We start from the raw sequence: 13,000 nt of genomic DNA on the forward strand, positions 1-13,000 counted from the left end.
TGGTACATAGGTTTCTCGAAACTATCAATATTTTTGTATAAATGGTAAATAAATTGATAATGAAAATGGATTTTCCAGGGTTTTATATGCATTTGTTGTTTTGTTGCTATCTTTCAATATGCAAAATCTTTTTTACATTAAGCGCCAACTTTTTTAGACAAGTAATTTCAAGTAAAATTATATAAAAAAATGAATGAATTGCATATCACTATGCAAGAATTGCCATTTTGTACCTCCATACCACCTTCACGGTTTCCCTGCATACTGCCAAATTGTTGCACAAGATCTGTATAAAAAGTTTGTCCCTACACAAAAATATAAAAAAAATCTAAATTAGTGATTCTGAAATCTTAGGAAACAAAGTGACAGTGAGTGGTATATGTTCTCAGTTATATGTGTGCAAGCGCAGTTGAAAGGACAGTAGGAGGTTCCACTGTTGTGATCAGAGTGAAACAATTCAGCATTTGTTCCTCGCATGTCTCTTCTGGGCTTGTGGCAGACTGTTCATGGCACTGAATATCCCACCACCAACTGTATGTTGAATATGTTTGGTGATTGCTTGACAGGTGATTAGAAGATAACTTAAGGCTCAAATGCAGGTTACCATATGTGTTTTATGTTAAGCAGGTTGGAATTGCTACAAAAATATTATTTATACTCCAATTTCTTGCAGACTATTCATATGGGCATATGGCTACTCATCGGATCTGTACATGATGCTCAATGCACTGTGTGGAGGCATGAAATTCTGGTGATGGTCGCACGGGCTATGTTCAACCACTTTAGCAAGTGTTCTAACAATAAAATTAGTTATCCTAACTTCTAGGCTTTAGTACGATTATTGAGTGATACTTTCCAATAAATATGGTTACGTACATGATTTATATGCGGAGTTCAGAGGATCCCTCGTGTATCAACAAAAACGTTAGCTGTCATACCTTGCCAATAAAAGATACAGTACGGCCCCACCAGTACACTGGAAACCAGCGTCTTTCACTCTTCTTCAGAATTTGCATAATTTCTCCTGTAGTGGGTCTATTCTTGCTTTCATGGTCCGCACATTTTATTGCCATTTTTATGCATGTATCGATTTGATTCCATTCGGATGATGTTGCATTTGACCCTTTCCTCCAATTTGAGTTTACCTATGGAATGAGAACAAACGGATATAAGTATATAACTGAGGGTGGAGAATATAGTATAGGTGTGCGATTTTACTTCGAATGAATTGATCATGATGTAGAGAAATAGTTCTTACCAAGTCAATCAATTGTTTTACATCACCTTTTTCACGAAATTCGTTGTAACCACTATGTCCAGCCATAATCTGTATGATTATAATGCCTAAACTATAAACATCATACTTCTCATTGACGTTGCTGTGCGAGGAGAACTCCGGTGGCATGTACTCACTGAATAGTACAATCAGTATATATCAAGCATCAGTTCAGTCTGACCTTGAAAAATAAATAGGTTCATGCATGAAGTCTTTTACTTACGCTTTGCCTTTACATGCCTCTGTCATATAGGTATTTGTTTCACTGATGAGCTTTGACAGTACAAAATCCGTAATTTTTGGCACTAGGAACTCGTCCATTAGTATATTGGAAGGGTTTAGATTTAAATGAAAGAAGGGAGTTTCCAATCCCCGGTGAAGGAAATTTAAACCTTCACAGATCCCTTTTATTATGTTGTAATGGATTTGCCAGTCATGGTCAGCAAAACCTTAAGCACGAATGAATAAGAGAGTATTAGTCAAATTTTAAATGAAGATCAGTATCCCTTAAACACACAGAAAATCTGACATTGTACTTCATCTTACCTTTGAGATACTTGTCGAGGCTTCCTCCCTGCAAGAATTCAGAACAGAGAATTCTATATCTATTGTGGTACTTACGATTATACTCTGAGTGAGAGCAATAACCAACTAACCGTGCAATATTTGGATGGTAGATCTTCATAAGATTAGGAAATTCACTTTCAAATTTCTGGTCTTCAAATCTTAGATTGTCGTGAAACAATTTCACAACAATCTCTTCCCCATTATGAACAGCCTGTTAGACAGAATAGTTAATATATGTTAGTGAAATTAACTTTTGTTATTCCATGAGAAATAGTTTCCATATGTTATCGCGACATGGAATTTTCAGTGAAAATATCCCTGTAATCCAAGACATAAAGCGCATCTTCAAAAAATCCAAATCATTGTATTACAGATGCTATGCGACATAGGATTTTGGAGGGTATGGAAGAGAGCCCTGTTAGGAAGAAGCAAATTAAGCAAATAGTCTTTACAGAGAGTGCCTTGTTCTTTGGAAAAAGAAGTTTTACGCGGGGTACATGCTCTTACACAAACATGTAGGGCTCTTTCTAAAGATTTTGGGGAGCATATTATTTCCAACGAATTTAGGCATTTTTTCCCGCAAACAGAAGAAAATGTTTGAGTTTATGCTAGATGGTCTTGCCTTTGACGAACTTGATAGGGTGTTACCTAATAGGACGAGAAATGTCCCATGGTTAGTGTCAATGTCTTAGAGACCTCTGTTAAATGCAGAATAGAAAGAAAAGTCATGGCATGGCTCCAGTGGTAACTCACTATTTTTAAGTAGTACTAGAGATTTGCTAAGTCAATTAACACCTGTTCAAATATAAACTCAGAGGGATCACTGGATATGGTATTAAAGGTTTGTCAAAATTAGCATGGGCATCACATGGCCATGGAACATGTCAACCTGAATTCTCAGTGTCCCAACAACATCACAAGGGTTCCCCGCCAAAAAAAAAAAAAGAAAAACCAACATCTCAAGGGTTGGGCTAAGCATACAACAAGTGGGTACTTACAGAAAAAGACAAGAAACAACTTGTGAACATACTGCTATATAGTATGGAATAATTATAAGTACTACTACTTAATATCAGCAAAGCTAGCTCTTTTTTCTGTGCAACTCAACAAAGAAGCGTGCAGGGAAAATAGTATGTTTGTCATCAGTACCTTGTAAACTTTTCCAGAGCAACCGCTTCCAATCTTCAGCTCATCAGAGAAACCCTTTGTAATCTCCTTTATGACACTAAGACTTATAGACATTGCTTATTCCAGAAGTGATATCTGTTGACGTAAGAACAATGTATGTAATCAACCCTTGACGGGTAACCGAGTGCATGATTACAATCTGAGATTTCAGATAAGAGGTAGCAGCAGTAAAAGGCAATAACACAATGAGACTGAGACCTTGTGGCACACCTGGAAGATGCTGGGAAGTAATCAACGTGCTGAAGATGATGCAGTGCCCCTAACTGGCTTCCAGATTCAGAGAGGTGTAGTTGAGAGCGATGAGATATGGGTGCAAAAGATGCAGTTACTGTTGTATATATGGAGAGGTTCAGTCAACCGTAGCTAGCGTGATGATCTAGGGGGCAATGTCATTGGGGTTAAAAATTGTTCCGTCAGCGTGACACGAGAATCCAACACGTGAGCCTGTGTTATCCGAAACATTAATGACTTGAGCGACTTGCATCGGATCCAGGGCTCAGTTTGAGTTTCTGCCTTAATCTTTCTGACGAGACAACGGCAGTGCATGAGACAACGGGCATGGAGGACATGAGGGACGCAGGGGCAAGCCTGGCAGGGCAGAACAGCATCACATTCGGTTCTTCAACCTGCCAAACATTGGCATTTCCTGGAAAAGTTCAATCTGGGAGTTGCCAATGCTGACACCACATGAACTGAGACTCCGAGAGGGTAAACTGAGCAAATGCTCGATAAAATGAAAGGTAAAAAAGTTCAGTAAGGGCTCGTTTGGTTACTCGAATCCCAGCGGGTTCCCGGCCTTTTCCCGGGGAGATTTTTCCCCTAGTCTGGAGGTCAGGAATAGAATCCCGGAGTTTTGCTCCTGTTTCAGTCTATTCCCGGCAGGGAATATTTTCCCGGGGAATTTCGGTCCCAACAGCCAAACGAGCCCTAACTGGGTAACACCAAGCTACACGGAGAGAAAAAATCATTCAAAAGCCAATCAATGAGAAACTGGTCTGCTTGACTAGTTCTGAAGAGCAGATGTACAACTAGGTTCAGAAGGGCAGACGCCAAAGAATACAAACAATAGTTGTGAGAACGAGTGGTATTCATTGTACAGTAAATTCAGATCGCTCCCAACACAGGTTCCGTGAGCAAGCAGGTGATGCCTGTGCAGAGAATAGTTTTGCCCATCCCGAGATTGTGATGCCAGACCATTAAGAAGGCAGGGCAGGGAACCTAAAGAAGGCCATCTAACTCAAAACAGTTGCACCTTACACTTTCAACACTGCCTTGTGGATCATAGTCTCCTTGTGTATTTGGTGGCAGCTCTTCTCAACAAGGTCAAGAAGCTTCTCGAGGTTCGACGCCCACGAGTTGAGCACGCCGTTGCTGTCCTGGGCTGTCCGGAAGGATACGATCCCCATCGGTCTGTCAATCTTTGCAATCAAGGCCTTCGAATTCACCATGTCTGAAAGATGCTTCTCTGCTTCCTGGAGGAGGACAATGCTAGGCAAATTAGTTTACTCTGCATACACCATATTTATAACAATGAGGTATCAAGAGGAATAAGCTGCCAGGGAGATGTAGGAAATACAGACCTGCAAGCTCAAACAAAGAAGATCTGCAATCCTCTTCAAGGTAATCCTCGAATAATACTTCGAAACAACCAAGATATTCTGAACAGGGCAACAACAGAAAATCAATTGACAAGCACAATGGAAGAACTAGATAAACATATAAGGAAAAGTCAAGTACACAGTACATGTTCGATGATCCTCAGCTTCAAATCTTCTGCAGCTTTGGTGCCTAAAGCTCCTCCAAGAAAATTCTTCTCGTTCTCATATTCATCCTTAAAGAATTCCCACAATTTTGTCCACTGGATCACCTCCATGGTAACGAGTTGCTTCAGTAGCAATCTGTTTTCATACAGCATCAGAAAGGCAAGTGAGCATTAGGTAAGAACGTCTGGAATTTCAATCGGAATTTCAAAAGCTAAAAGGCACGCAACAGTACCGGAAATTTGGGATCTCAGAAAGATTTTTGTCCTCTAGTGTAGCATTGAGAAGGCTTGACTGCATCGGATCATGAGGTGCCAGCACCAAGTACCAACAGATCTTCCTAAGAACCTACACACAAGATCAGGTAGTTAGATAAAGTAGGGTATGGATAAGCACACATATGTAGCCTCAGAGAGTGGGTGCAGGATTACAGGTATCCACTTTGCTGTATCCTCTTTTACTGATGGAATTTCATAAATCGACTTGTAGCAACGGCAGATTTCCAGGTAATCATTGTTGTGTGAGTAGTAACTGAAAAGAAACAATTGGGAAATCAGGATTAACCACCAATATGGAAAATAATTGTAATGACTGACAGTTCGAGAGATTTATCAAGCAGTTCAAACTAGAAATCTGTTTTCGCATATCAAGCACTTCAAACAGGGAATCTGTTTTCACATATCAAGCACTTTAGACAGGGAAATGATAGCAGATACTATTGTAGTCTTCAGAAAAGGGATTCATGACATGACTGCAAATAGAACATATACATATACCACAGGTAACAGTAATAAATAGAAATATTGAAAAGGATTTTTAAGTCACAGTAATAAATAGAAATATCGAGAAGGCCTTTTAAAGGTAAGAAAGTCGCAGGTTGCAGCAATGGCAAACAAATATCAGTTGAAGACTTGAAGCATATGACAATTTGTGAGTTATTTGTCATCATTGTCCGAGCATACAGTAACATTATGTTAAGTAGTTAATGTTACTATCAGTTAGGTAAAACAAACATTTAAGATATTTCCTTTGTCTAATAAAAAAGTTGCATTAACTAGAATAAACATTGCCAGAAAAAGAATTTGAACTTATCATGATTAACTGATTAAGTAACACTAAGCAGATGAACCGCATACCGAATCATCAGTTCATAGTAGATGCGCTTCAGTTCTAAGAGTGAAGGTATCTCTGCAGGGGCTTCCTGAACCATATTATCACCATCTTTTGGTTTCTTTTTTTCCTTTGATGTATCTGCATCGAAGACCCTGGTGCTAATTTTCCTGGATAAAATTTGTGCGCGAACATAGTCTTGACGATCCAGGCACAGCCGAACCTGCAGCCATGATGCAATAAGGTTTTCATGAATCAGGCTCTTTTGATCCTTAGAAGTTCTATTATCACCAATTGGCCACATACCTGCTCTAAAATGAATGCAATTTTCTCTGTCTTCGCCATTGAGCCAAATGTTTCAACCTGAGGATGGAGATGTTAGTTAGAAAACAGTAAAGGTAGTTGGAAAAGAGCACAAGAAAAATGAGCACATCATGCTTATAGTGGATGAACTGTTTGTCCGGGATTCTAGTGCATGCAAACTTACAGCAACTTCCTGCATCAAATCAGCAGCCTCGTCGATCTTCCCCTGCTCCTCTTTGATTTTAGCAAGTCTTTTGATCAATCTTGCTCTCTCTATCTCGACATATATCTACAGTGGATGCTCAGCAATGAGATTGTGAAAGCCAACGAATGTTACAGGAGCAAACAATAAAAAGTAATCATTCTTCTCACTTTTCCAGCAGCAACGCTGCTCAGTGTTTTGATAAGCTCAATACGGGTGTCTACGTCTGGTGTCACGTCAATGTACTCCATCGCTTTCTGAACCACAGCAGTAATAGCCTGAATATAACAAAGAACAACAAAATGAGATATGTGAGAGTAAACACAAAAGATACAGCAGTTGCAGGTGCAGCCAGGAGTATTTAACTGCTTATGACATTGTTCAATCAATAAAAAAAAGAAGACAGATGAACATTAAGCTCAAGATACAGGCTCTCCATAGTTGTTTTTCCAATACTTCAAAAATAGCACGTTTTGAGAGATACTAACATATTAATATTACAGTTTTTGTCATAGGCAAACACATCAAAGTATTTAAAACTTTGGTATTTTGTGAAACTATAGTATTGCAGAATTACTTCAAAAATATTTTGCTACCAAACACATTTACAGTTTTGTGATAAATTTGGGCATAAGTAATTTTGTGGAAGTCTCAGAATAAGGCAATGACGTTATACAATTACTGGAGCACTGCAGATACGGGCATAAAAGAAGCTATATGTAGAAAGATCTGGTGGAAGCAAACAATAACATCAATGTTGTTCAACAATGTCTAATGCGACTTCAGTACAATGAGAATTAATATAAAGTCGGAGAATAAGAAAAGAAACAATTAGGGGTGCATGCCTAATCCTGCTCCCTTGGTTGTTGATTGTTCTCATACGTGTGCTAAAAATAAATAAATAAATAAAACAGTTGGCGTCGAAACAGCCCACTAGAAATAGAATAAAACAGTGAGTACTTCTGAAGCCTTATCTAAATACATGGGGGTTCTGCAACTATTACGGTCACTGCAGGGAGTGGTGCTGCTACAAGGCAATATGGCATTCCTTGATCACGGCGTAAAGGCTAAAATGCTTGTACTGCATAGGTTCCAGCTTCCCTCTGAAACAAACAATCCAGTGCTTCTCTAGATATCCAATTGTTATAGCATGGAAAATAAATCAGGCGTGCCAATTCTCTGAGCAGCTTCTACTGAGTAAGTAAATCTGGCGTGCTAAACCGTAACCACGGACGGGGTGAAGCTGGCACAAACAATGGAGCAGGAACTGGTAAAGGGAGGGACTCGCTACATACATACCTGCTTGAGCTGCCCCCTCCGCTTGGAGATGACGACGATCTGGTCGTTGAGCGTCTTCCAGGCGCCATCCTTGAAGCAGAGCTCGACGATGTCGACGGCGGCCTTCCTGGTGCCGGCCACGTCCCCGGCCAGCCGGCACTGCTTCTCCACGTTGAGGAGCGACTCGATCGCCGCGTCGAGGCTCCCCTCCTGCACCGTCCGCAGCAGATCAGATCGGAAACCCTATGCGAGGGGGTCGTGGGGCGGCCGGCCGAAACCGCAGGGAGCGGAAGGGCCGGGGTAGGGGCCGGTGGAGTGGCGGGAAGGGGAGGGGAAGCTCACCATGGTCGGGGTCTCCGGAGGACGGCGCGGCGGCGGCGGCGGCGGCGGCGGCGGCGGCCGCTTTGGCTTTTGCTTGCGGGAGAGGTATGGGGAGAGGAGTGAGTATGCTGTTTCGCCTTTGCAATTCCTGTCTGTCTATTTTGAACTGGCAATTCATGTCGTTTGTACCCTGGCCTGTTTAATTTCAGTCTAATCAAAATTTGAACATGTTTTGCAGAAGGAAAAATAAATTTAAAATTATTTAAACCCTGAACTGGTACAAGTTGGAAGTTGGCAAAGAATTATTTACGCTGTGCGCGCTATTTTGTGGTGTGCATTTGGGACTGTAACTGGGCAATCCTGTGCCAAACCCTCCTGCCTTCTTTTTGCTGGTCCAGTTAAGTAATGGAATCACGTGTTCCATCTCAGAAAAAAACCCCCCTCCTGCCTTCTTTTGGCACCTTTATCATAAAAAAATATATACTCTATGTAGTGGCACATGCACTGCATGTAGTGGCACACCGGTTAGACCGGATGTCGAGTCGGCTCATCGGCAATGCTCACTATGAGGGGCTTGGATTTAGAGAAAGGCGACGATGGAGATTCCGGGAGCGAGGTGGTACACGACGTACCCAGGTTCACGTTCCCACAGTGGAGGATCGCTACGTCCTGCTAGCAATCCAGTATATGAAAATATGAGTACAGTGTGCCGCCATAAGTGGAGTTGTTATATCTAGTCTAGTTCTAATCCGCAGGTTGTGGTGTCTAGGCGTATCGCATATGTGATCTATACATATTGTGTTTCTGAATTTGTCCCCCCCTAAGGGGTGTCCCTGCCTGGATTTATATATCAGCCAGACTAGGGTTTACAAGAGTCCTAGTAGGATTCGTATTGGAGTATTCTTTCTTATAATCCAAGTTGATATTCCTTGTAGATCCAGCTTATCGAGTCCTTGTGCTGGTCCATCTTCATAATCTATACCGGGTATAGCAATGTCGGGTACCGAAGGGTAATGCCCACATCAGTTGCTCCCGAGTGTCTGGCTGAAGTGAAGCTTCGGGCAGGGACTAAAGTTGTCATCGTCCGATTGTGTTGATCATCCGAAGAATGTTGAATATTGTGCTTGATGTAGAGTTGAAGTTGTTTTGTATCGGGTGCGCGAAGCGCTCCCGATGGGAGTAGCCCCCGAGTCTATGGACGTGTACTTGCAACCGTGCGTAGACTCAAGTTGTACTACTCGAAGAGCTTGATATTGATGTCGACACCTTCAAATTATTCCACCATCCGATACTTTTAAATCTATCATGTCTTCAGAATGGTGCAAGCTTCGAGAGAAGCCGAAGAGTTAGATTGTTAGAACCTTCGGGTTTATTCTTCTTTGTCGACGAGGCTTCCATCTTTTTATTGGGTGCGCGACCAGTGCTCCCGATGGGAGTAGCCCCCGAGCCTGTAGATGAATATGAAATAGTCATGTATAGGATGTAAAAATGTTGAGTCGAATACCGTAGATTTCTTTGAGTTTCGAGAACATTTGGATGCTTTTGATGATGTCGATGATTTTGATGATGTCACAGAGGAGTTGATGATTTGGATGATGTTACATACGAGTCGATGATTTTGATGATGTCCCGAAAGAGTCGATGATTTTGATGATGTCACAGAGGAGTTGATGATTTGGATGATGTTACAGACGAGTCGATGATTTTGATGATGTCCCGAAAGAGTCGATGATTTTTATGATGTCCCAGAGGAGTTGATGATTTTGATGATGCCGCAGAGGAGGCGATGATTTTGATGATGCCGCAGAGTAGTCGATGAACCGTGAGCCCAGCCGAAGCTTTTTTGTTTGTCGAAGAGTAGTCGATGGACCGTGAGCCCAACCGAGCTTTTTGTTTGTCGAAGAAGAGTCGATGGACCATGATCCCGGTCGAATGTTTTTTTGTCTTTCGAGTCGATGGACCGTGAGCCCAGTCGAATCTTTTGTTTTTCTTTCTAGTCGATGGACCGTGAGCCCAGTCGAATCTTTTGTTTATATTTCGAGTCGATGGACCGTGAGCCCAGTCGAATCTTTTGTTTGTATTTCGAGTCGATGGACCGTGAGCCCAGTCGATGTAAGCTGTGGTATGCCGATAACCATAGCTCCCGATGGGAGAAGTAGTAACCAATGAATTTATAATAAACCTTGTAGCCCCCGAGTATTGTCGGGTAAGTTGTAATACGTTGATAACCAGAGCTCCCTGTGGGAGTGGTAGTAACCGATAAAAAAATTCATCAATTGCAGCACTCGCATGTTCCCTAAGGCCTTGATGAAATCATTGATAGTATAAAGAGTCTTCATGTTTGCTTGAATTCCAGCGAACCAGCGCTCCCGATGGGAGTTATAGTTGTGATAGCCAAAGATATTCCAGGAGCCCTCGAATGATTCTAGCGCTCCTGAAAGTGCATTGGGTCAATATTATATAAGATGATATCCATTAAGGATCATAATCGATGACCCGGAAGTATATCGGGCAATATAGCCATAGAAGATAAATCCATTGATAACCATAGATGATGAACCACCGACCCGGGAATGCATCGGGTCGATATTTATATAGCTATAGAAGATAAATATATTGATAACCATAGATGATGAAGCCACTGATCCGTGAGTGCATCGGGTCATTTATATAAGATGATATCCATTGATAACCATAGATATGAAGCCACCGACCCGGAAACGCATCGGGTCATTTATATTGATAACTATAGACGATGAATCCACTAACCCGCGAATGTATCGGGTCAAAATTTATATAGCCATAGATGATGAAACCATTGACCAGGGAGTGCATCGGGAGAACATATATACAGAGTCGAAGAAGATAAAATCATTGATAATCATAGATGATGAAACTGTAGGATAACGTTGCATAGAAAACAAAAATTTTCCTATCGCAAACACGCAATCCAAGCCAAGATGCAATCTAGAAGACGGTAGCAACGAGGGGATGATCAAGACTAACCCTTGAAGAGATTCCAAAGCCTATAAGAGTAGGCTCTTATTGCTGCGGTAGACGATCACTTGCCGCTTGCAAAAGCGCGTAGAAGATCTTGATCACGATCGCTTCCGGCGCCACGAACGGGCAGCACCTCCGTACTCGGTCACACGTTCGGTTGTTGATGAAGACGACGTCCACCTCCCCGTTCCAGCGGGCAGCGGAAGTAGTAGCTCCTCTTGAATCTGACAGCACGACGGCGTGGTGTCGGTGGTGGTGGAGAAATCCGGCGGAGCTTCGCTTAAGCGTGCGGGATGTGGTGGAGGAGAGAGACCGCTAGGGTTTGGGGAGAGAGGGGGGTTGGGCGCCGACCCTCTAAGGGGTGCGGCCAAGGCTGAGGCTTGAAGTGTTCAGCCCCCTCTCTATGCCCCTCATTATATAGGTGGAAGCCCCAAGAGTTCTAGTCCAAGTCTTCGAATAAGACCCCAACACTAGAACCTCCCATATGTGGGAAACCTACTCAAGGAGGGAGTCCCACCCAAGGTGGGATTCCCACCTTTCCTTGAGGTGGGTTGGCCGGCCACCCTAGGGGAGTCCACCTTGGACTCCTCCCCTTTAGGGTTGGCTGGTTATGCAAGTGGAGTCTCTTTGGGACTCCACTTTCCAAAGTGCCATTCTTCCGGACTTTTCTAGAACCTTCTAGAACCTGCCATAAATGCACCAGATCATTTCCAAACTTGGAATATGACTTCCTATATATGAATCTTATTCTCCGGACCATTCCGGAACTCCTCGTGATGTCCGGGATCTCATCCGGGACTCCGAACAAATATTCGAACTCCATTCCATATTCAAGTTCTACCATTTCAACATCCAACTTTAAGTGTGTCACCCTACGGTTCGCGAACTATGCGGACATGGTTGAGTACTCACTCCGACCAATAACCAATAGCGGGATCTGGAGATCCATAATGGCTCCCACATATTCAACGATGACTTTAGTGATCGAATGAACCATTCACATACGATACCAATTCCCTTTGTCACGCGATATTTTACTTGTCCGAGGTTTGATCATCGGTATCACTCTATACCTTGTTCAACCTCGTCTCCTGACAAGTACTCTTTACTCGTACCGTGGTATGTGGTCTCTTATGAACTTATTCATATGCTTGCAAGACATTAGACGACATTCCACCGAGAGGGCCCAGTATATCTATCCGTCATCGGGATGGACAAATCCCACTTTGTTGATCCATATGCCTCAACTCATACTTTAGGATACTTAATCCCACCTTTATAACCACCCATTTACGCAGTGGCGTTTGATGTAATCAAAGTACCTTTCCGGTATAAGTGATTTACATGATCTCATGGTCATAAGGACTAGGTAACTATGTATCGAAAGCTTATAGCAAATAACTTAATGACGAGATCTTATGCTACGCTTAATTGGGTGTGTCCATTACATCATTCATATAATGATATAACCTTGTTATTAATAACATCCAATGTTCATAATTATGAAACTAATCATCCATTAATCAACAAGCTAGTTTAAGAGGCATACTAGGGACTTCTTGTTGTCTACATATCACACATGTACTAATGTTTCGGTTAATACAATTATAGCATGATATATAAACATTTATCATAAATATAAAGATATAAATAATAACCAATTTATTATTGCCTCTAGGGCATATCTCCTTCAGTCTCCCACTTGCACTAGAGTCAATAATCTAGTTTACATTTGTAAAGATATAACACCTTGGCCTTCCGGTGCTTTATCATGTTTTGCTCACGGGAGAGGTTTTAGTCAACGGATCTGACACGTTCAGAAACGTATGTATTTTGTAATTCATTTGCGTCTCAACGCATCACTCATTTCCAAATGAGTCGGCATTAAATATATTTGGTCTTCTGGTGGAACCTTAATTCCGCGGTCTGAAATATGTCACTAATATTGTCACACACAATATAGCTTCAAAGTTCTGACACTATCGGAACTACACC

At 41.9% G+C, this 13,000-nt stretch overlaps 2 protein-coding genes across 2 annotated transcripts; both read right to left on the reverse strand.

Moving 5' to 3' along the window:
• Positions 1 to 932: 932 nt before the first annotated feature.
• Positions 933 to 3,085, reverse strand: LOC139838830 (cysteine-rich receptor-like protein kinase 4). The gene is made up of 4 exons (XM_071828852.1): positions 2,993 to 3,085; positions 1,933 to 2,054; positions 1,259 to 1,412; positions 933 to 1,145 (listed from the first exon to the last, which is right to left on the reverse strand). The coding sequence occupies exons 1-4, from the start codon at positions 3,083 to 3,085 to the stop codon at positions 933 to 935; spliced, it is 582 nt and encodes a 193-aa protein (XP_071684953.1).
• Positions 3,086 to 4,014: 929 nt separating this feature from the next.
• On the reverse strand, positions 4,015 to 8,167 carry LOC127291758 (26S proteasome non-ATPase regulatory subunit 12 homolog A). Its single transcript, XM_051321074.2, has 11 exons — positions 8,027 to 8,167; positions 7,706 to 7,894; positions 6,577 to 6,684; positions 6,389 to 6,493; positions 6,208 to 6,264; positions 5,928 to 6,124; positions 5,223 to 5,322; positions 5,027 to 5,139; positions 4,776 to 4,929; positions 4,612 to 4,689; positions 4,015 to 4,503 (listed from the first exon to the last, which is right to left on the reverse strand). The coding sequence occupies exons 1-11, from the start codon at positions 8,027 to 8,029 to the stop codon at positions 4,285 to 4,287; spliced, it is 1,323 nt and encodes a 440-aa protein (XP_051177034.1). The 5' UTR covers positions 8,030 to 8,167; the 3' UTR covers positions 4,015 to 4,284.
• Positions 8,168 to 13,000: the final 4,833 nt, after the last annotated feature.

The sequence above is a fragment of the Lolium perenne genome, chromosome 4, assembly GCF_019359855.2.
Source record: "Lolium perenne isolate Kyuss_39 chromosome 4, Kyuss_2.0, whole genome shotgun sequence".
NCBI classification, from domain to species: domain Eukaryota; kingdom Viridiplantae; phylum Streptophyta; class Magnoliopsida; order Poales; family Poaceae; genus Lolium; species Lolium perenne.

Coding starts and splice junctions, on each gene's coding strand:
- LOC139838830 (XM_071828852.1), bottom strand. CDS start 3,085: ATGTCTATAAGTCTTAGTGTCATAAAGGAGATTACAAAGGGTTTCTCT. Junction 2,055..2,992: donor GCTCTGGAAAAGTTTACAAG/GTACTGATGACA, acceptor TCTGTCTAACAG/GCTGTTCATAATGGGGAAGA. Junction 1,146..1,258: donor TAAAACAATTGATTGACTTG/GTAAGAACTATT, acceptor CTCATTCCATAG/GTAAACTCAAATTGGAGGAA.
- LOC127291758 (XM_051321074.2), bottom strand. Junction 6,265..6,388: donor ATTTGATGCAGGAAGTTGCT/GTAAGTTTGCAT, acceptor CTCCATCCTCAG/GTTGAAACATTTGGCTCAAT. Junction 5,323..5,927: donor TACTATGAACTGATGATTCG/GTATGCGGTTCA, acceptor GTTTCTTTTCAG/TTACTACTCACACAACAATG.